Genomic DNA, 24,235 nt, shown 5'->3' on the forward strand with positions numbered 1-24,235 from the left:
TTGATCATGTCAAGTACTATGAAAAGTGTAAAGAGTTTGGCAACGGTTGCACATAGTTGATTCAGATCACTCGTCGCCAGCAGAAGAGTACTTGGGAAGTAAGACAGTATAATGAACCTCATACATATCTGGCTACATCGATAGCTAATGATCACAGGATACTTGATTATCATGTTATACCTGCTTTCTTACTATCTATGATAAGAGCTGATGCTACCGTGTGGATAAAAGTACTGCAAAAGTCAACAGAGGCACATTTTGAACCAAGTTCATGCAGAACGGCCATCCTCAACGTACCTCTCAAAGTCCGTCAGACATCCACTAACGCACTTACTGTCGATCGGGAGGACTAACTGGTACACCACATCCTATAGAGTAATCGTGCACTCTCTCGAATGACATATGAAAGATATGCGTCTCCAAATACTACCTCTCAATAAATGCACTGACTAGTGGCTTATCCAATCGAATATAATGGTCGTTGAGCCTCGCAAGATGGTATAAGCCGGCCATTTACAAGTACGATATGATCCTATAGTCTAGAGACATACTATGCTGCCTCCTCATACTAGTGATACATCGAGTGGGCTGCATGATGATAAAAAAAAAGTATTTTCTAAGAATCATAACAATTAACAAAATAATTCACTAAACAACTATTAAATAATGCATGCCCTTTTGAAGAAATACCCTAAACTCAAACAAATAATTTTACAATACCCATATCCCCAACAAATTAAAAAAAAATCAAATATAATCTAAATCTAAATTCACTTAACATGGAGCATTCTAATTTAAAAAAAAACTTTAATGTAAAATTCTAAATCACTATTATCACTAACATTTTTAATCTAAATTAAATTCTAACTAAACTTTTAGTCACTAGTTAATCTAACATTTAAAACTTACAAACTCTAATAGAACCTCTAATCACTACTCTCACTAATAGTTATTTACAATCACATCTCTAAGAAGCATTTGTAATTTTAAAATTCTAACAAACTACTAAATTACTACTCTAACTACCATTTGTAATTTAAAAATTCTAATTTCTAACTAACCCTTATAAACAAATACTCTAAGCGATTTAATATTACTAATATTTTTTTATCTATCTTGAAACAAAAATTCATTTATTAACCTCTTTGTTAATTCTTCCAGTAATATAAATAACTTTGTCCAATTGATAAATACAATTTGGATCGTCCTCCATGTTTACAATTTTAAATCTTATGATATTGTTGCCTAATTTTTCTCTCTAGATATGTTTTGGGGGTGAAAGAGATAGCAAAATGTAATTCAAAACAAATGAATTCAAATTATATATATATATATATATATATATATATATATATATATATATATATATATATTAAATCAAACCTATTTTATTCGATTTATCTTAGGTGTATGTTTTCTATAAATCGATTTATCTTGGGTGCATGTTTTCTATAAATCGAAGCCCTCTGTTTTGATTTTCTATGGGTCAGCCATGGCGAAAGCTAGTGCACTCCAGGTAAAGTAGGAAGTGCAACACTCTTTAAAAGTTAATCTACTATCAAAAGTTATCAGGTAAATTAAATTTATTTATTATTCTTATTATTTTTTTTGTCATGGGCTTAACAAACAAACTGGTACTAACAAAAATACTAATTCCCTCATTTAACACAAGGACGACCTTTACACCACAAAAATACTCAGAAAAATTTGATTGAATTCCTCCATTATTCTATTATTGTCGATGTGATGTTTTCAAACATTTTCACTGTTTTATTTGTTGGCAGGTGCTTCCATTATGGTTCTGACTAGTCACAGATTTTAACGCTCTTGAACCCACTACATTCCACCTCTACCATAAATGACCTTCAAAGTCCGAAAAATTACTGCCATAGAAAAGGAAGACGCATGTCTGTCGCTGCTGTTGGTTGGCTAACTCCAAACGCAAAATCGATTCTGTAGAAGAACCCCGGTCTTCGTGAAGACGCCATGATTCTCAGATGACGACATAGTCAAAGCACAAAATAGATGGCAGTTACAACAAGTTTATTATCTTTTATTTCAAATTATCCTCAAATTATTCGTAATAAAATGAAAAATTAAAATACAATTATATTTAAATAATTATTTGTATTATTTTTTATTAATTTATTCGAAAAATAATTAAATTTTAAAGTTAATTGGTATAAAATATTACAGATATAAAATAAAAAAAAATTATTTGTATAAGAATGAGCCTAATAAATAATTATTCTATTTAATATATAATTAAGAATATTTCTTTTTTTATCAACGAGTTATAGTTCAAATGACATAGTTTTCATCTAAGAGTTGGTAAAAAAGAATACGTTCTTTCTTTTATTAACTTTTTTTAAACATTAATTATTTATTTTACATGCAATATAGAAATAAATGAATATAATATTTATTGAGTAGACGCAGTTACGTAAAATTTTTTTATTGTCATAGTGTTTGAATCAAATAAAAGAAAATATTATTTTAAGAAAAACTAATAATATATTTTTAATAATATTCTTAATACAAAATAATAAATTTTAAATATTTTTTAAATAATATATATTAACTAAAATAATATAATTATCCAAAATAATATATTATAAATATAATAAAATAACATATTTCAATAAAAAAATTGTTAATAAAAAATTATATAAGTATTTTTTATATTAATTTTTGTTTCGCACAAAATAAAATTATTATATGTTTGTTTGCTTTTTATGTTGTATATATGTTCTTTTTAATTAAATTTATATAATATAAATTTTTTTATCATTTTATTCATATTTAATGTTTTAATTTTGTTTCACACAAAATAAAATTATATATATATATATATAACACAAAATTTTTTATCATTATCCTTGTATTTAATATTATAATTTTATTTCACATAAAATAAAATTTATTTAAATTTTAATATTATATATATATAACACAATTTTTTATCATTATGTTTATATTTAATATTATAGTTTTATTTCACACAAAACAAAATTTATTTAAATTTTAATATTATATACATAATATATATTTAATATTATTTTTTTTAAGATTCTAATATATCTTTTTTTTTTGGATTTAGTATATGAATTTTCAACTTATTTTTATGTATTATTTATTTAAATTCTAAAGTCCAATAACTTTTTTTTGTACAGACATGTTATTTTTAATATTTATATACTATTTTTTTATTTTGAACTTAAGTCCAATACCTGAGATTTACAAAAAAAATCTAAAACTTGTAAAAAATGATTAACCTGATTAACAGATTACCTTTTTAAATCTAGACCATTCAAATAAAATATAATAAATAAAGAGTTCAGATTTAATAAATTCACAAGGTGTGCAGTACTCCATATTTAACAAAGAGCATTTAAAAATGAGCCGTCAGCCACATTCGATGTTCTAACCCTACTTAATCCAAATTGGTTATTTTTGTTTTATAACTTTTTATACTAATTCGAATTATATTGATTCTATTTTCCTTGAGAAGTTGTAAATTAAAACTAATAGATTCTATTTACATATAAATACAAACAAGACAACTATAAAACGTTATTGCATTTAGGATATTAATGTAATATTCGCTTTCATTTGTTTTATTTATGTGTTTTATACTATAATAATATAATATTTTTTAAAAAATAAATAGACATAGATAACTATAATTTATGTGGCAAGTTTTTTGTTCACTTTTTACATGGTACCGATGCACTGGTTTTAAAATTTATATATTCCAACTTCCAAGCTCATCATGAAGTCCCCTGCTCTCTTTATTCCTGCTAAAATATCCCAGTAGCTTCAGCTTTAATTCCAACAAATAAGCAAATCAAACAATTCATTTTAGAATTCAGGACCACATGTAACTAATAACTTGTAGCTTTGTTAATTTACTACCACTCCCCTTCGTGCCGTTTATGCCGTTCGAGTTGGAGGAAACTGCACCCGCAGAATCGCCGATGAAATCGCTATTTTGCCACGATGCTGCATTACCTGACTGAAACCCAGCCCAACCCAAAGGCACAATCTGAGTTCAAGACCATGAAAACCTAGCAATAAATCCCCCGAATCCTACTCTCTCATTCTCTTTCAGTCTAAAATTTTCTACGTGACTGTCCAGTTCAGGTAAGACCTCCTCCTTCTCTCTCTGTTGTGTGACTTCAGTCTCCTCCTTCCTCTATTTTCTCTAGTAAGTACTTCAATATTGTTCAATGAATTTGAGGTACACTTGTATTTGTAATTCTGTTATGTTGTTTTTTATTTATTCTGTTCTTATGATTTATGAAAGTAAGATTGATGATTCTGCTGAGTGTTGAATTATTAAAATCTAAAATCTAAAATGATTATTGAATCTGAATTAATTTATTTGAATTTTGCTCTTGTATATCTTGTTTTGGACTGATTAAATTTTGCTCTGCTATATGGAAAGCATGAAAAGAGATGTGAACTTTTATTCTTTTATAAATAACATGGGGACATAAAAAATAAAGTCTGATATGAATGTGGTTATCCAATAAGGTGCCCTAGATCAAAAGGGGATGGCTTGTGCAATTGAAATCGTTAGCGGTCTGATGATGGTGCTTGATTTTTTATTTTGATTGTTTTGATTTTAATTTTGTTTGTTATTGAGTATTTTTTTTTTTATTGTTTTTCCAAAGCTAGGCTTAAAGAATAAGAAGAGAAAGAAATTAAGAAGAATCAAGAATGTATTCAACAAGGCCTCGTTCATTGTTAAAGAAAGACGTTAATGCCCTTTCTGAGGCACCTTCTTCAGAGGGTCCAAATTCAGGTTTTCTTGTTCTCCAAGATGAAGCAGCACAAAGCTACTGGTTCTTTGGTTTGTTGAAAAACAGAAACATCAGCCATTTCCCTTTTCCTCAGAGCAAGAATCTGACCGTCAGTTATACTGTTGGTAGTGGAGATGGGTCCACAACGTATTACGACAAAGTTATGTTCATTCCAGTTCTTAATCAGCCCTTGTCTTCCAACCGCTACTATGTTATATGGAGGAAAGGAAAGCATCAAGGGTATGTATGCTAATCTTTGTCCCTCCAAGCTTGAATCCACAAAATAATTAATCTTGCATTAGAATTGATATGTTTTATGGATATCCATGAATTTATCTTAGTCAATTTGAAACTGGCTATCATGTTCTCTACTCAATAGAAGCACATACGAATTACGAATTTGGAATTAGAGAAAAGTGTTCATACTGTCCTATATGCATATGTGATTTATGGTGTCATAAATCTTTTTAAACCACAAAAACTATATTTTTAAAGATTGAAGCACCTACCAAAAAGAAAAGAAAATTTCCAAAGATGTATTATTTTCTCTAAAATGTATTAGCTTTAAGTTCTAAAGATTTAAAAAAATTGACAGAAAATAACGAATAAGTAGTTCAATTTCTGTTGATAAAAAAAAAAAAAAAAAAGTTGACGCGGTACTATACTACTATCTAAGATTTCCACATAAATATTTGCTTTTGGCACATTAATGTTTTTTTTTTCCAACAATCAGAAAGCTATTTGGCAATGCGTTACTTTTATCAATTTTTAAAATGGATTTTTTTATCATTATTTTTTTAGTTTACCCTACTATAGTACTATTACTATTCTACAAACTGTTTTGTTATGTTGACGAGCAGGAAGGCATGTACAAGTTCAAAGGAAGAGGATATGAGAACTTGTTTATGCTTCAATTTTGTGAAAGATGTTAAACCAAGACCTTTGGACCCCTTCAACCAATATCAACAATTCGAGATAATCAAGAACAGTTCTGGTTTCCATGCAAAGTCTGTTGCTCCTAATGGGTTCCCTCCTTTATTCTTAAGGAGGAAAGGTTGGAAAGTTGCAGCTTCTACACCCAGGAATTACAATTTGGAAGAAGCTCTTGGCCTAAATCAATTGTTGCGATTTCCCATTGTCTAATGATAGTTCTGGTTCTGTGGTTATTGGGAAGTGGTACTGTCCATTTATGTTTGTGAAGGAAGGAATGGAACTCAAGGACCAAATGGAAAGATCTGTGTTTTACACATTGACACTTGAGCAAAGATGGGAGAAGATTTTGTCAATGAAGAATAGTAGTGTTTTTGGTAGTAAAGGTAATGATGGGGTGTTAGTGGATGTTGTTGTTGAAACAGAATTTGCTATGGTGGGTGGAAAGGAAGCTGATTGGGGTGAAGGAAATTGTGTTGATGGAGTGGTTTGGTTTAGTGTGGGAAGAGAGGTTAGTGTTGGATTGAATTTGGTTATTGTGGAGAGAATGAAATGGGAGCAAGAAAGAGGTGGTTGGTTGGGTAGGAATAAGAGGCAAGAGAGGATAATTAGAGATGAGAAATTTGAAGGGGGAATTAAATGGGAAAATTTTGGGTGTTATATGCTTGTGGAAAGCTTTGTTTTGAAGAGAATGGATGGAAGCTTTGTGCTAACTTATGGTTTCCGACACACTAATCAAATTATGTGTAAATGGGAGTGATGACCACCTTGTCATTTGTTTCTTATGACTTATGTACATACTAGTTTGGAAACTATTTGGATATAAAATTCAAGAAAACAAAAGAAAAAAAAAATGAAAGAGATATGCTTTTAGCGCTATGAAACAATCCGAAAGTACTTTTATTGCAAGTGTCCATATCAAAAGCTCAACCCTCAAAATATATAATATGGTTATTTTATAAAGATATGAGATAGTATTACGAATCGTTAAATAGTTTAATTAAACATATTTAATCAAATAAAATATTTTCATATCTCATTGTGATCTTAACATGAAGAACGATAAGTGAGGGAAATTAAGTATGCATCATCTCTTTTTTAGCTGTTAATCTAAATTTTTCAATCATGTCCAACCCCTTTAATTTTTATCCCATTTAGAAGTTTTCAATTGTTTCGTACCAGATTCTCAGATTCTTCATAATCTCGGTTGTTTGGATTTGAGCCTTCTTTCTGGTCCAAATCAGTCCGGCAATCAAACTCCTAACCAACATTTAAAATTGAATATCTCTCTTATCTTATAAGATATATATGATAAACAAACTCAAACTCCTACTATAAGAAAGAGTCAAAGGGTCCCTCAGGTACGACACACATTTGCAGTCATTGAAAAGTGATATTTTAAATTGTTATTGAAGAATGATATTTTTATTATATAAATAAAAATAATTGTTTAATCATTTAACAAAAATAATTATATAAATATATTTATTTTTTTATAATGACTTATGAGTGTATTTTTATATACATAATAGGGTAAATGACATAAACAAATAAAATAACATTTAAATTTACATTATTGACCTAAAAGAAATGTTACATGCATGTCCGATTTTGTCAATAAAATTATGTAAATCGAATCAAATAAATTTGATTTGTCCTTCCTATATATAAATTGAATGAAATGGATTCAATTTAGCCATATTAGTGGTAAATCGAAATAGATAGATTCAATTTAATAGAAGTGTACGTTGCATTATATAAATCGAAGTAAATGGGTTTGATTTATTATATGAGACACAACATGATATAAATCGAAGTTAATAATTCGATTTATATGTATAAGGGGCCAATGGTACTAAATTGAAGCTAATAAATTCGATTTATATATATGGATCAATGTTATAAATTGAATTAAATAAATTCGAATTAGCTATGAGGCTTGTCTATATAAATACGAGCAAAAAGTTAAATTCTCATTAAAGTGTGACTCATAATGGCTAGTGAAAATTATTTTTTAGTTCTTGTGTACTATGAGGAACGTTTAAGAAAAAACGTGAGAGGGAACAAAATTTACTGATAAGGATTTATTGAGTGTCTTTATCAAACTTTCTATAAATTTTGTTGAGTTTCAAAATACTATAATCCAAAAACTGGGACTACATGGCATGAATTTACAGAATTTCTATTTCTATTGTACAAGATGGTGGGAAATATAACTCCTTTGTGATAGACAATGATGAAGATTTACAAGTTTTGTTTCATTGTTGTCGTAAATTTCCCAAGGCAAGAACATATGAGCTATTGGCCAAGTTTGGAGATATTGTTTGTAGTTTTGAAGGATCGAACGAAAATCCTCAATTTTTAGTAATGCCAGGAGCCTCTAGTTCAATGCCTGTTGGTGCCTCTTCATCTGTGCCTATCATTGCACCAGAGACAGTTTTGGTGGTATCGCCATCATTTGCAACTGATCTAAACCGCGACGATGATGGAGAAATAGGTGATAATCGACCTTTCGGTTAGCTTGCTATTGCGATGGCCGGTACTCGTGTTATGATTTCGGTTTTCAGGTAGGGTGGAGAACCAGATGGTGTCAAAGATGTACTACGGGATGATGATGATGTGGAGTCCGCCGTAATTGATGACGATAGCAATGATGATCTAGGGAAGAGTATTCTAATTGTGGGTGGGGGAGCATCTAGTTCGTGAACTCAGCAATACCCCCCGTATTTTTCGACTTTAGACTTGGAGGCCATCAGCAAAACTGGGTTATCAGATGTAGCATGTGAATTTGAGGCCAGAGATACACAGGATACCAGAGGTCTAGCTGAGTTCCAAGTTGGTGAGCAGTTTTAAGATAAAGAGAAAGTCGTCTTAAGCGTGAAGACTTATAAGATCCACTGTGAGGTTGAGTATAGAGTGCTAGAATTTGATCATGTCAAGTACTATGTAAAGTGTAAAGAGTTTGGCAACGGTTGCACATAGTTGATTCGGATCACTCGTCGCTAGCAGAGAAGTACTTGGGAGGTAAGACGGTATAATGGACCTCATACATGTCTGGCTACATCGATATCTAATGATCACAGGATACTTGACTATCATGTTATACCTGCTTTCATACTACCTATGATAAGAGCTGATGCTACCGTGTCGATAAAGGTATTGCAAAAGTCGACAGAGGCACATTTTGAACTAAGTCCATCCAGGTCGGCCACCCTCAACGTACCTCTCAAAGTCCGTCAGACATCCACTAACACACTTACTGTAACTGGTACATCACATCCTATAAAGTAGTCGTGCACCCTCCCAAATGGCATATGAAAGATATGCGTCTTCGGACACTTCTTCTCGATAAATGCACTTACTAGCGGCTTATCTAATCGAACCTAATATCGTTGAGCCTCGCAAAATGGTATAAGTCGGCCATTTGCAAGTACGATATAATTCTATAGTCTAGAGACATACTATGCTGCCTCCTCATACTAGTGATACATCGAGTGGGCTGCATGATGATAAAAAAAAAAAGTATTTTCTAAGAATCATAACAATTAACAAAATAATTCACTAAACAACTATTAAATAATGCATGCCCTTTTGAAGAAATACCCTAAACTCAAACAAATAATTTTACAATACCCATATCCCCAACAAATTAAAAAAAAATCAAATATAATCTAAATCTAAATGCACTTAACATGGAGCATTCTAATTTAAAAAAATAAAAAAACTTTAATGTAAAATTCTAAATCACTATTATCAGTGACACTTTTAATCTAAATTAAATTCTAACTAAATTTTTAGTTAGTAGTTAATCTAACATTTAAAACTTACAAACTCTAACAAAATCTCTAATCATTACTCTCACTAATAGTTATTTACAATCACAACTCTAAGCAGCATTTGTAATTTTAAAATTTTAACAAACTATTAAATTACTACTCTAACTACCATTTGTAGTTTAAAAATTATAATTTCTAACTAACACTTGTAAATAAATACTCTAAGCGATTTAATATTACTAATATTTTTTATTTATCTTGAAACAAAAATTCATTCATTAACCTCTTTATTAATTCTTCCAACAATATAGACAACTTTGTCCAATCGATAGATACAATCTGAGTTGTTTTCCATGTTTATAATTTTGAATCTTGTGGTATTATTGCCTAACTTTTCTCTCTAGGATACATTTGGGGGATGGAAGAGATAACGAAATGTTATTCGAAAATCGAAACAAATGAATTCGAATTATATACATAATAAATCGAACCTATTTCATTCGATTTATTTTGGGTGCACGTTTTTTATAAATCAAAGTCTTTTAATTTTTTATGGACCAGTCACATTTAACGTTTTAATCCTACTAAATCAAAACTAGTTATTTCATTTTATAACTTTTCATATTAATTAGAATCATATTGATTCTATTTATCTTAAAAAATTGTAAATTAAAACTAATAAATTCTGTTTACATATAAATAGAGACAAGACAACTATAAAACGTTATTGCATTTAGGATATTTATGTAATATTGGTTTTCATTTATTTTATTTAAGTGTTTTATACTATAATAATATAATATATTTTAAAAAATAAATACTGATATAGATAACTATAATTTGTGGCAAGTTTTTTGTTCACTTTTCACATGGTACCGATACATATAAATTATTAATAATATCAAAACAATCACCTTATAAAATATAGAAAATATTTTAAGTACATAAAAAAATACCGGTGCACTAATTATTTTAATTATTAATTTAAACTAATATATATTATATATATTTTTTTATAATTCAGATTAACAAATAAGTAAATCAAACAATTCAATTTAGAATTCAGGAGTACATGTAACTAACTTGTAGCTTCGTTAATTTACTGTCATCCCCTTCGTGCCGTTTATGCCGTTGCAGGAAGCTGCTACCCGCAGAATCGCCGATGAAATCGCTCTTTTGCCACGATGCTGCATTCCAGATTGAAAAAGATGTTCCCTTGGCCCTGATTGAAACCCAACCCAACGCAAAGGCCCAATCTGAGTTCAACGCCATGAAACCTAGCAATAAATTCCCCAAATCCTATTCTCTGAATCTCTTTCACTCTTATAGTTTACCTAGCAGTTCTCCATGGCCAAAATTTTCAACGTGACTGTCCAGTTCAGGTTAGACCTCCTTCTCTCTCTGTCGTATGACTTCAGTCTCCTCCTTCCTCTATTTTCTCTAGCAACTACTTCAATATTGTTGAATGAATTCGTGGTACACTTGTACTTCTGTTGTGTTGTTTTTTATTTATTTTGTTCTTATGATTTCTGAATGTAAGTTTGATGATTCTGCTGAGTGCTGAATTATTAAAATTTAAAATGATTATTGAATCTGAATTAATTTATTTGAATTTTGGTCTTGTATATCTTGATTTGGACTGATTAAATTTTGCTCTGCTATATGGAAAGCAGGAAAAGAGATGTGAACTTTTATTCTTTTATAAATAACATGGGGACATAAAAAATAAAGGTTTGTTTGGGTGAGTTTTTAAAAAAAGATTTTTTTTAGAGTTATTTTTTTTAAAAGATATTATGAAAAACTAAAAGTAATTTTATGTTTAAGTATTATGTAAAAAAATCTTTTTTATCTATCAAGTTTTAAGAAAAAAGATCTTAAAAAATGTAAATTATAGCTTCTCAGTAAACTATTTTCTGATTTTTCTAGGGTTTTTACTTTTATCAAAATAATGACGTCCAAATAAGCACAAAGTCTGATATGAATGTGGTTATCCAATAAGGTGCCCTATGATTAAAAGGGGATGGCTTATGCAATTGAAATCGTTAGCGGTCTGATGATGGTGCTTGATTTTTTATTTTGATTGTTTTTATTTTAATTTGTTTGTTATTGATGTTATTGAGCATTTTTTTTATTGTTTCCCAAAGCTAGGCTTAAAGCTTGATCCTTGAATGTGACAATCCACTGCTAAATTAAAATGCATATTGGCTTAGTGGCAAGTGTATAAATACACACAAACACAAATATATGAACGAAAGCTTGAAGAATAAGAAGAGAAAGAAATTAAGAAGAATCAAGAATGTATTCAACAAGGCCTCGTTCATTGTTAAAGAAAGACATTAATGCCCTTTCTAAGGCACCTTCTTCAGAGGGTCCAAATTCAGGTTATCTTGTTCTCCAAGATGAAGCAGCACAAAGCTACGGTTTCTTTGGTTTGGTGAAGGACAGAAACATCAACCATTTCCCTTTTCCTCAGAGCAAGAATCTGACCGTCAATACTGATAGAGCAGAAGGGTCCACAAGGGATAACCACGAAGTTATGTTCATTCCAGTTCTTAATCAGCCCTTGTCTTCCAACCGCTACTATGTTATATGGAGGAAAGGAAAGCATCAAGGGTATGTATGCTAATCCTTGTCCCTCTATGCTTGAATCCACAAAATAATTAATCTTGCTTTGGAATTGATATGTTTTATGGATATCCATGAATTTATCTTGTCAATTTAAAACTGGCTATCATGTGCTCTACTCAATAGAAGCACATAAGAGTATACAAATTTAGAATTAGAGAAAATGTTCATACTGTCGTATATGCATGTGATTTATGGTGTCATAAGTCTTTTTAAACCACACAAACTATAGTTTTAAAGACTGAAGCACCTACCAAAAAGAAAAAAAAATCCAAAGTTGTAAACCAACAAAAATATCTTCTAAAAAGATGTTCGTCTTTAAACGCTCTTTAGAGTTACACTTTTTATCAATTAAATAAATATTAACTCTCTATTTTTTATATTTCATATCAATAGTTCAGATTTAGAATTTATAATTTAGGGTTTAAGATGTAGAATTTAAAATCTAGACTTCAAAATTTAGACTTTATGATTTAGAATTTATAATTTAGATTCAATTTTAGAATTTAAAAAGTATTGTATTTTTTATTTTCTCTAAAATGTATTAGCATTAGGTTCTAAAGATTTAAAAAAATTGACAAAAAATAACGAATAATCAAGTAGTTCAATTTCTGTTGATAAAAACAAAATTTGACGTGGTACTATATTACTATCTAAGATTTCCACATAAATAATTGCTTTTGGCACATTAGTGTGTTTTTTTTTTCAACAATAAGAAAGCTATTTGGCAATGAGTTACTTTTATCAATTTTTAAAATGGATTTTTTTTATCATTATTTTTTTAGTTTACGCTACTATAGTACTATTATTATTCTACAAACTGTTTTGTTATGTTGACGAGCAGGGAGGCATGTACAAGCTCATCGGAAGAGGATATGGTAACTTGTTTATGCTGCAATTTTGTGAATGATGTTAAACCAAGACCTTTGGACCCCTTCAACCAATATCAACAATTCGAGATAATCATGAAGAGTTCTGGTTTCTATGCAAAGTCTGTTGCTCCTGATGGGATCCCTCCTTCATTCTTAAGGACGAAAGGTTGGACTGTTGAAGTTTTACACCCAGGAATTACAATTTAGAAGAAGCTCTTGGCCTAAATCAATTGTTGCGCAGTCAATTACCGGCATTCGATTTCCCATTGTCTAATGATTGTTCTGGTTCTGTGGTTGTTGGGAATTGGTACTGTCCATTTATGTTTGTGAAGGAAGGAATGAAACTCAAGGACCAAATGAAAAGATATGTGTTTTACAAATTGACACTTGAGCAAAGATGGCAGAAGATTTTGTCAATGAAGAATAGTAGTGTTATTGGTAATGATGGTAATGATGGTAATGATGGGGTGTTAGTGGATGTTGTTGTTGAAACAGAATTTGCTATGGTGGGTGGAAAGGAAGCTAAGTGGGGTGAAGGGAATGGTGTTGATGGAGTGGTTTGGTTTAGTGTGGGAAGAGGGGTTAGAGTTGGATTGAGTTCGGTTATTGTGGAAAGAATGAAATGGGAGCAAGAAAGAGGTGGTTGGTTGAGTAGGAATAGAAGGCACGAGAGGATAATTAAAAAGAAATTAGAAGGGGGCACTAAATGGGAAAATTTTGCGTGTTATGTTCTTGTGGAAAGCTTTGTTTTGAAGAGAATGGATGGAAGCTTCGTGTTAACTTATGGTTTCAGACACACTCATCAAACTATGTGTAAATGGGAGTGATGATCACGTTGTCACTCAATTCGTTTCTTATGATTTATGAACATACTAGTTTGGAAATTATTTGAATATAAAATTCAACGAAATAAAAGAAAAGAGAGCTGCAGTGTGGGATGTAATCTTAATGATTCTTTGATAATTGCTTTCGAGTATTTCATCCCATCAATGCAAGATCCATCGGCTCTTCCTCTATTATCAAATACATCTCTCACTTCAGCTTGTGCTTTCTTTAACACACTTGGATTCTTCCACCGGTGAAGACATCCTGAAAGCTCAACTTATTTTAATGAGATGATAATACATTACATTTTGCGCAAACTCATAAATCATCATGTTTAATTATTATGGATTGTGGTGCTTATGCCTTAAAACTCAATAAATTCAAGTATTATTATCGTTGTTTTATTTATGCTCTACTGACAATGTATTTTTGTACGAGTACAATACAACAGATTATTATATATTAACAATAAAATTAATGTTTAATTACTTTGACCGTCTTTATAATTTTATCAAATTTTTAATTAAGTTTTTATATTTTTTTCTTTTCAAAGGGTTTTGTTTCCAAAACGAAAATGGGAGTGTGAGGGGGAGAGAATGTTAAGGGCTCTGTAAGCAACATAAATAAACCCGGGCACATAGAAAATGATCATGCAATGTTAGGCGAGGAGTTTGTTATGTAAAGAGGACAGTTGGAGGGAAATTACTATGACAGTAATTAGTGATACAATTTCCTCTCTGACTTTCTCTTATTCTTCTCCACCCTTTTCTTTTCTAGTCTTCTCTCTTTCTCTTCTTAATTCTAAATATTTTTCTCTGAATAGAGTATTTCTGGTTTGCTGTAGAATTTTTGGCTGACATTTTTTTTCTCTATCACATCGTATGATTTAATTACTTTTACATTGAATCCCATTCGTTAATATTAATCCACTATTCCATTGAATTTCCCTTGTTTTGTTATGAACTCACACTAGTGAACTTCTCTTATTTCAATTTAATAAAATTCAGTATTTTCAATTTGGTATTTTCATTGTTGTGGCCGTAGCTGACAATACGCGGATGAAGGGTATGGAAATTGATATTAAACGCCTATTTCAGATGCTAAAATCGATTATGGAGGAGCATAGAACAGAATGCGCAAAAGCTTCCAAAGCCACTAGTCTCAAGTTTGATGCTATTCAAACCTCCATAGCCCAGCTTCTGCATGATCAGCATCGGAGCCGTTCTCCGTCGCGTGAGCAATTCCATGGTTCAAATTCAAGGTCAAATCCACCACTTCGAATGGGCTTACAGCCAAGAAGGGTGACTTTCAATCTTCCTAAATTCGATGGTAGTGATGCTTTAGGGTGGATTTTTGTTCAGGGTTTAGATTGATTGAATGTTAAATGTGGGGAGTACGCACGGATTGAATGATCATTGATCTTGAAAAAATCTATGGATTAATTAGTAAATGATTTTGGAGACGTTCACCGTTTTTTATTGTACGTATATTATGGCGTCAAATTTTGTAACAATTGTCTATTGTCACAGATTGGTGATATTTTAACTATATCGACATGTATACACGCACTAATGCAATTGAAAAATCATACCTAGGATTAGTATGTAAGATGTAAACTGATACGTGAACTTATGATCTATATAAGACAGACATGCATCATACTTGTGTGAATATCTTTTTTTGTTATGCATTTTCTATTTGTATTCTATTTCATATATTCTCTGGTTGTTGTTTATTTGTATTCTTTATTATATTCTGTGTCTGATAATAATAAAGGAAACAATAAACTTAATTACCTACCCTGATTTTACTAAAAACTTTTCAGTTCTTACCATTTACCCTTTTCTCTAAACAAAAACAAAAGTCCTTTTCCGTGATTTGCTAAGGATCGTTCCGCATAAAAAATTATATATGATATCGACATGCAAATTATCGTTTTATTTAAGGTAATTATTTCTATAAAAAGTATTTTCATATGAAACTGATATTATAAATTATTAGATAATTTAGTTAAATATATTTAATCAAAAGTTAAACATAATAAATTATTTAACTATTTATGATATAATTTTTATAAAAAATATCTTTATAAAAATAATCATTTTTATTAATTGTTTAAACCTTGTTCGTTTAATTCCTTCCTACACTCCCTTTTCTAGAGTAATTCCAATGATAGCTATCTTAAGTTTCTTCTTTGATATACGATATAAGGGTACTTTTGTTCGTTGGAGTGTGAACTCAAATGAGTTCTTTCACATTAACCAATAAAAAAATTTCTACTCAAAAGAACTCTCATACGCGAATAAATATTTAACACGTAAAATATCAATAAAAAATTAAAAAATATATAAAATAATCATTATATATATTATGATCGTTGCACATTACATATAAATGAATTAAAAAATATGTTACATATAAATAAATTAAAATATATATTAAATACATATTATATATATGTTAATTAGTTTTGCAAATTAGTTTAATTATTTTTTTATATTAAATAATTTTATAAATTAATTTAAATTAATTAATAATTATAATAATTAATTATATTAAATAAATATATCTCTATTTAATTAATAATTTATATTAATTATTTAAATAATAATTAATTAAATAATTATATTTTTATTTAATTAATAATTTTTATTAATTAAAATTGTTTACATAAAAAATAAATTTAATTTTTATACTTTACAAAATAATTTTTGATTGGGTTGTTTATTTTTATTTATAAAATTTAAAAGCTAATTAACCACGTTACAAAACTAGTCGTTGCATTACTAGCCGTTAAGTAGCTGTTGCAAAACTAGCATTGCAAAACTAGTCGTTGAAAAGTAGCTATTTATTGCGGACACACTTACAAATATGTGATTGTTATTATGTTATCGTTATTATTAATAAATTAATATTTTATTACTCTATATATACTACTTATATACACTTCTATTCTCACAATTTCTTCTACTCCTTTTCATCTTCTTTTAAATTTACGAAATCAAAGTTCGACTAATATTGTTCTTCATTCATAAAAATGAATCCAAATCAACTCAACTTCTTTTTCAATTTTACAAAAATTTTCTCAAATTTAAAATACCTAACCATCTCAAACTTCAAACTCTCAAATTCTAAATCAAAATTTCACACTACTAAATATATTTCAAAATCCAAATCCACAAAATCTTTCTAATTTCAAATTTCAAACTCCTTATAATAATAATAATCAATTTTCTATATTCTAAGCACATAATCAAAATTCACTAATACTACATTAATTTTTTTTAATTTTAATATTTTTAATAGTGAATTATTTTTGAATTTATAAATTTTAATAATATTATTATAAAAAATAATAATTACATTAATTTTAATTATTTTAATTAATTAATTAAGTAGAGTCATAATAAGAATTAAAATTAATTTTTTTTAATAAAAAATATTTTAAATTTTTATTTACTATTTATGATGTAAAAACTGATATAAAATTAATTTTTATAACAAATAAATTATGAATAAAAATTAGAATGAGTTTCTGTTAAAAATGATTTCATGTTCTCCATTCTTTAAATGGAAAAGACACATGATATGGAGAAAATTTGAATACTCTAATACGGCACGCCAAAGGTCTTATCCCACCCATCAATGGTCCCATAGAAACCAGATCAACCTGACTCAAAAATCCCTTCCAACATGCCCCGAGATGTTTCACCACTCACCACTCACACTCACGGTTTAATTTTCAGTGTTCTTTCTTTTTATGTTTAATATTAAGAGCGAGTATATATATTTTGTATGATTTGTCGGGGGGTAAATTTTCAAAAATAAAAATTATTGATAATTTATAAAAGGAAAATATATAGAACTAAAATGTTACCAGCCAAAAACTAAACAAAACCACATTAATTTATATTAATAATTAATTTTAAATTGATTAAGTAAACATAATTAAAACTTATAAAAATCTTTTTCTTTTCTCTCATATTAACCTATCCACCTCCAACAATCACACATACAGAACTGTCTTTACTAGGTCTGGAGCTCGTGATGATATCTCAGTAATATATGCACCACTAAATCCATGTGTATAACGAGCAAGAGCCAAAAGATCGACATCCTTCGAGATTGGTGACTTCCTCAAGCACGCTTTGAAGATCTGAAAACATGATGTCTCATTCGCTAAAGGAATGTATATCAATTAGTCAAGACGTCCTGGCCGAAGCAATGCAGAGTCTATAATGTCAGGTCTGTTTGTTGCTCCAATGATGAACACTGTTTCCTTAACAGACATTTCATCCATCTCTGTTAGTAGTTGGTTCAACATTCTATCAACACTGCTGGAATCCCCTCTTGAACTTCCTCGCTGCAGATCCGAAATGTCAAAGCCTTAGAAAAATAATTAGTGGCAATTTGTGTGAAATATAAAAAAACCATTCATTTAATATGAAAAAAACATCCTAATACTTAACAAAAGAAATATCCAATTATATTTTAGAAAAAATAATTAAATATCTATAAAATTAAAAAAAAAGAAATTCTTAAAGAAATAGAAGCATTCACATTTGCAATACAAAAAAATTCGAAAAATATATAAAAGAACATGTATTTAGTATAAAAAAGAAACATTCTGATACTTAACAGAAGAAACATCCATATATATTAATTCGTAGAAATTTTAGATTTACCTAAAAGTATTTTGGCTGATTTTTTACTAATACCCTTTTGGTTCTCTAGCATTGCTCTTTATAAAAATATAAGAATAAATAGAATTTATTGAAGTGAATTGTAATTTTTTATTTAATTTTCAAAATGCAAATTCATTAAGACAAATTACAATTTTTATAATTTAAAAAAATGAATTTATATTATCGGAGACAAATTGTCTTTTTAAAAACAATCTTTTTTATTCTTTAATTTTTTATTTTTAAGAATGGAATATACAAGAAATATATATTATATAGATAGTTTATCCGTTCGTTATCTTAAATTTTTCAGTTAAAATGTAACATTACTTTTATCGCATTAATGCTTGTGCCTTCAATATCGTAGCACAACCTGTGGTTATTACAATAAACAATGACATTAGTTGATATAATTAGTGTGCATTGAAAGGGTAAGATTATTTTATATTTTTAAATAATTAAATTCAATATTTCAAATATATTTTTTACTATGAATTCATTTAACATTTAGTCCATAACACCATATTTAGCAATAACAGATACACTAAAAATGTATTTACCGAATAACCTTAATATTTAATATTAAAATTATATAAACATAATTAAAGACAAGTAATTTTGTTTATTATTTTTAGAATATAGTAGTAAAAACATGAAAAACGAATGAAGCTCCAATTTACGATGGATTAGTCATGGTTTGTCAAATTAGAAAATACTATGCCAAACTAAAAAAAAAGTATATGTTGTCAAGAGGAGAGTACTATTACCAACACAAATTAAAAAGAATTTAAAATAATTTTATATGGCTTAATTAGGTTTAATGTGGGGTCCATGAATAACATCGAGAAAGAGTGTGTAACTTGTAACGGTACATGAGGTGAGTAGAGCCTTAAAAGAGAAGCTCGTGACACCAACCCGATCACGCAATCCTAATCTTAGTTTTCATCGTCGATTGTGTCTCTTTTCATTGTGGAACATTTTCAATCACTGGGACACCGCCGTGACCAATCGACGGTGACCGCTTCTTCTCCCGGATCCCAATTGGTTGCACCAACAATCTCGTGGAAGATAGATGCGATGTGAGTGCATGAAAGTGTCGCGCAACCGTCGTCTCGTCAACCATACCCAATAATTTTTCCGTCCTGATTTTATTCACGTGAATAAGAATCTGCAATAGCTGTTCTATTTGCAACACAGACCTTTCATCGAAAATCGATTTTTGGTGTATGTGTCTCCATTAAAAGCGAGTTTATCTAGGATGGATTAGTCATGGCTCGATCAGATTAGAGAATATTGTGCCAAACTAAAAAAAAGGAAAACCTACATGCTAGATCTGTCGGTGGGACACGTGGTTATGATCCATGAGCAAAAGGACATAGATACAGAGAATTTAAATGGAGTTATGGACCACTTTCACTTTTTATGAGACTAAGATGAATAATGATGATGGCATAGGGAGCAAAAAAGAGAGTGGACAAATGAATATGCCTGCCACACTTATGTTACTATGAAGGGTTGCTTTCTCAGCCCACTCACTAGTCCAACAAGGGGAACACATGCAAAGTGCCTATTGAGGGTGTGATGAATTCCATTGTCAATCTCGGTGCCAATGGCATGCACAAGTCAATTGGGTTGGTTACAAAGAAAATAAATAAAACCAGTGAGAGAGAAAATCCTTGGGAAAACGTTGTTGACAGTTCATATGATATTGTAGATTGATCATGATTTGAAGCACAATGGCCAATGTTAGTAGATAGCTTCAGCACCCTAAATTATAAAAAAATTCAGTTATCAAATCAGATATTTATATAAAATATATAAACAAATTAAATGATATATATTTATATATAAATATATTATAATTAATTTAATGATTAAATTTTAGTGTGTGATAACATTTTTAATAAACATTATTATTTGAATGACTTTTTTAGAGCAAGGAGAGGCTCTTTGAGGAGTAGAAAATTCAAAGGGGGAGGGCCTTTGATTGAAGTAGCACTTCAATTCAAAGTTGTCAACATTATAACTGAAGTCTTAGCTGAAATGGTAAATCACATAATGCCTAAAATTAAATATTGTTCAATCCATTCCGAAAAAAAAAAAGTTGTCAACATTGTACAGTGAATGAACATATATACTTATCATTAAACATATGCATGCAGGGACAGTAAGCCAGTGGAGTGATGTTTGTGTTTGTATTAATTGTTGCTTCACTCAATTTTGCTGTTCCAGTCTCTTCCCTACACAATAATGCCTGCAGGAGCTAGTGCTTTATTTTTTGCCCCCTTCTTTTTTGTGCATTGCCTTTCTTTTATTATTATTGTTATTATTTTATAATTCTCTTCCCTACTATAGCTATCACTGTTTTTTCCCTACAGTGAAAACGTAATGGAAACGCCTGTGTGTTCCCCTTTCTCTCACTCTAAAAATCTCCTATAGGACAGGATACTCTTTATTCGTTCATATTCAAACTTTCTTCACCTTTTGCTTTTAAAAGTATATATATATATATATATACTATACATAAATATTTGATATATAAACTTTAGGGCAAAACGCATATTTAAACCAAGTGGATGAACATATTACACCATTTTTATGTAGTTTAAATTAGATCAACAAGAACTCTAAACGCTAGTAATTCGAACCAAGACTGTTCGAATTAGGGACTGAGTAATTCGAAGGTGACCACTTCGAACTATACATACATGAATATGGATGTAGTTCGAATAGGCCTGTTTCGAATTATAGGGGAGTAGTTCGAATCATACTGATTCGAATTACTAGAGGAGCAGTTCGAATCTAGCTAATTCAAATTATGTGGTGTGAACGTGAATTTCTCTCATTAAAGTGACAAAATAGCTAGTGAAGAGAGTTTTATATTGGGATAACTATTCACACATCTAGTGAATTGAATATCCGATATACTCATTGTTTACATTATTTAGTATTTTTATTGTCTACCTATACTTTTTCTTAATTATTATTGTCGTTGGTCCTAGACTTTTAAAACAATAGAGAAATGATCAAGATTTGATGTAGAAGAGAGATCAAACCATGAATTTATGTAGCATGCTTTTCTTTTTTTTTTTTTTAAAATCACTCATAGGCCTCAAAGAGAGGCTGCTTCTTGAAGCGAAGTATTTTTTTATTCTTTCTTCCTTCTTTCACTTTTGTTTCTCATCATACAACTCAGTCACTCCTGTCCACTTTTTTCTGAAGAAAGCTCCATCTAGCAGAGAAATAATCTTGCGGCGAAGCCATGAAGGAGAGAAACAAAGGAGTTGAAAGATACAACACCAACATGGATTGCTTCTCACATGAATTGACATGTAAGAAGCACCCTTCTTCTTCCTCAGTTGGTATCTGCGCCTTTTGTCTTAAAGACCGTTTGCTGAAGCTAGTCTGCTCGGATTGCGGCGAGCAGAGGCTCTCCTCCTGCTCTTGCTCAGACGATATCTCGACTTCCCGCCGCAATTCGTGTACTGTCGACGTGGGAAGCGTCGGCAGGGTCTCGTTCTTGATCGATAACGACAAGAACCAGACCCCGCCAATTCTTCACAACTCGACAAACTCTTCTTCCTCTTCCAACAACAACAACAACAAATTGTATGAAAGAGTGGTAGATGAGGTTACAGTTTTGCCAAGGAACAGCAGCAAGAAAAGTAATATCAGTGGTGGCGGTAAATTTTGGAAGATTGGGAAGCTGTTTAGGAAGAATAATAAGAAGAGGAAAGAGTATTATTGTGGGAGAAGTGTTGGTGGTTTTGATGATAACAATAATCACAATGCCGGTGGTGGTGGCGGCGGCGTCGGCGCGTGCGTATCGAGATCAAGGTCGCTATGCAGTTTCCGCGGTGGTGCTCTGTTTGGATCTGAGGACGGTACAGATTCAGTTGTTCCATCAGGTGCGAGAAGCTCGATCTCCGCAGCGAGAAGTTCGGGTGTGAATGGTGGTTTGTTCTTGGAGTCTGGTAGAAGAAGTGGGTACAGTGAAGCTACTGAGCCAAGGAAGAGTGGGTTTGATGGTCTTTTTCTAGATTCTTCTTCTGAGATTATTGATGGTGTGATGAGAAAGGGTAATAATGGAATAATGGATAACGTTGTTGACGGTGGTGGTGGTGGTGGTGGTGTGTTCTATGGGGTTAATAGGCGTGTATTTTCGCTAAGAGAGAGCGATTTCAAGGGCATGGATGAATCTAGTTTTATTGATTTGAAGCTCGATTATTCATCAGAATCAAGAGCAGAGTTGTTTCCTCCTTCAAAGATGATGATGAGTGATAATTTTAATATTAATACACTCTCCGCTTTTGGAAGCACAAGACATGGTGGTGGCGGTGGTGGCGGTGGCGGAGAAGGAGATTTTATTGTTGGCGATGGAGTATCTTTAACAAATGGTGGTGGTTCATGTAGGATCGGTGGTGGAGGAGGAAGGAAGAGCATGAAAGGTTGGAGATGGATTTTCAGATATAGCAATTCAACAAACAGGGGAGGTGCAAGGAACAGGGATCAACAACAAGACCTTCTGTTCAATGCTTGAGACAAAAGGAACAACATATTTGTCTAGCTCCTTCACTCTTCAGTAGGATAGTCTTAATTAATTAGTCTATGGTTAAAACTTAAAAGTTTGAAATTTGTCTCCAGTTGCTCATACTAATGTTTGTTGAGTAAAAGTTCTTGATAGAGGGAATTTCATTCATATACTTCTTGGAAACTTCCTAGCCAAAAATAAATGTATGTATCTAAGTATCTTAATAGAAAGAAAGAAAAAGGATGGTAAGTATAATATCCCCGCTTAATTGATCTAAGATCATTTATTCATATAAATGACAATATTATAATTATCAATTTCTCAAATTGATTAACACTCGTATAATAAAAAAATATCAATCAAATCTTAAAATTATGTTCATTTAATTTTTATGAAACACATATTCAATGTGTCTTTATATAGATAATGTTAACCAGTGTTTTAATATATTGATTTATTTACATTTACTTGATTGTTATTCATTATTTTAAATTTGTAATATGATATTTTATGTTTATATTTTTCACAATAAAAACAATTAAAATTAGTTCTTTCTTAATAAAAATTATCTTGACCTCTTTTTTTTATTGATAGACCTAAAATTTATTTTATCTCTTCTTTAATTGAACGGTGTAAAATTGTTACAACTTAGTTAGTTATAATTGGCATGACCTCTTTTTCTAAAACTTTTTCTACCTCTATTTTAATAATTGAAACCACGACCCCATCTTTATTGTGTACGGCTTGATTCTGCAACATTATTTAAATTCACCCGACTTTTTAGAATTTTTTTGATTCATTTTTTTTACTTCTCTAATATTCTATTAATGTGACTTTCTATAATTCCATACAACTCTACAATTGTCATTGTATTCATATCATAGACTCTTATTTTATTGACAATATCTATAACACATGTATAATATTGCTCAACAGTTTTTAAATTAGACATTTCGTATATTTCATATTCTCTTTCGCAAGAACTATAACTTTACTTTCTAGGTCTTATATACACCTTTGTATGATACCTTCAACATGTCCTAAACAACTTTTGCATTTTTTGCATTTGTTATTTTGTCAAATACCGTATAATCTACACGTTGATGAATCTGAGATAGCGTTAATTAATCTCTCCTATGTTGGGCAGTATCAACTCTTGTAGATCTGGTTCAATGAAGTTCCACAAATT

The 24,235-nt window shown here is 30.3% G+C and overlaps 1 protein-coding gene, 1 non-coding gene and 1 pseudogene across 2 annotated transcripts; all 3 read left to right on the forward strand.

The window, feature by feature from the left end:
- The first annotated feature begins 3,721 nt into the window (after positions 1 to 3,721).
- LOC112790939 (uncharacterized) lies at positions 3,722 to 6,619 on the forward strand. Its single transcript, XR_011881303.1, has 3 exons — positions 3,722 to 4,143; positions 4,681 to 5,045; positions 5,666 to 6,619. It is a non-coding gene; the product is annotated as an uncharacterized protein (transcript).
- Positions 6,620 to 10,533: 3,914 nt separating this feature from the next.
- Positions 10,534 to 14,034, forward strand: LOC140184464 (uncharacterized; annotated as a pseudogene).
- A 7,743-nt stretch (positions 14,035 to 21,777) lies between these two features.
- LOC112711128 (uncharacterized) lies at positions 21,778 to 23,055 on the forward strand. Its single transcript, XM_025763703.1, has one exon. It carries the CDS (start codon positions 21,778 to 21,780, stop codon positions 23,053 to 23,055), a length of 1,278 nt encoding a protein of 425 aa, XP_025619488.1.
- Positions 23,056 to 24,235: the final 1,180 nt, after the last annotated feature.

This window comes from Arachis hypogaea, chromosome 1 (genome assembly GCF_003086295.3).
Source record: "Arachis hypogaea cultivar Tifrunner chromosome 1, arahy.Tifrunner.gnm2.J5K5, whole genome shotgun sequence".
In the NCBI taxonomy this organism is placed as follows: Eukaryota; Viridiplantae; Streptophyta; class Magnoliopsida; order Fabales; family Fabaceae; genus Arachis; species Arachis hypogaea.

Bases quoted from the DNA above. Each gene is read 5' to 3' on its own strand.
- LOC112711128 (XM_025763703.1), top strand. From the start codon at position 21,778: ATGAAGGAGAGAAACAAAGGAGTTGAAAGATACAACACCAACATGGAT.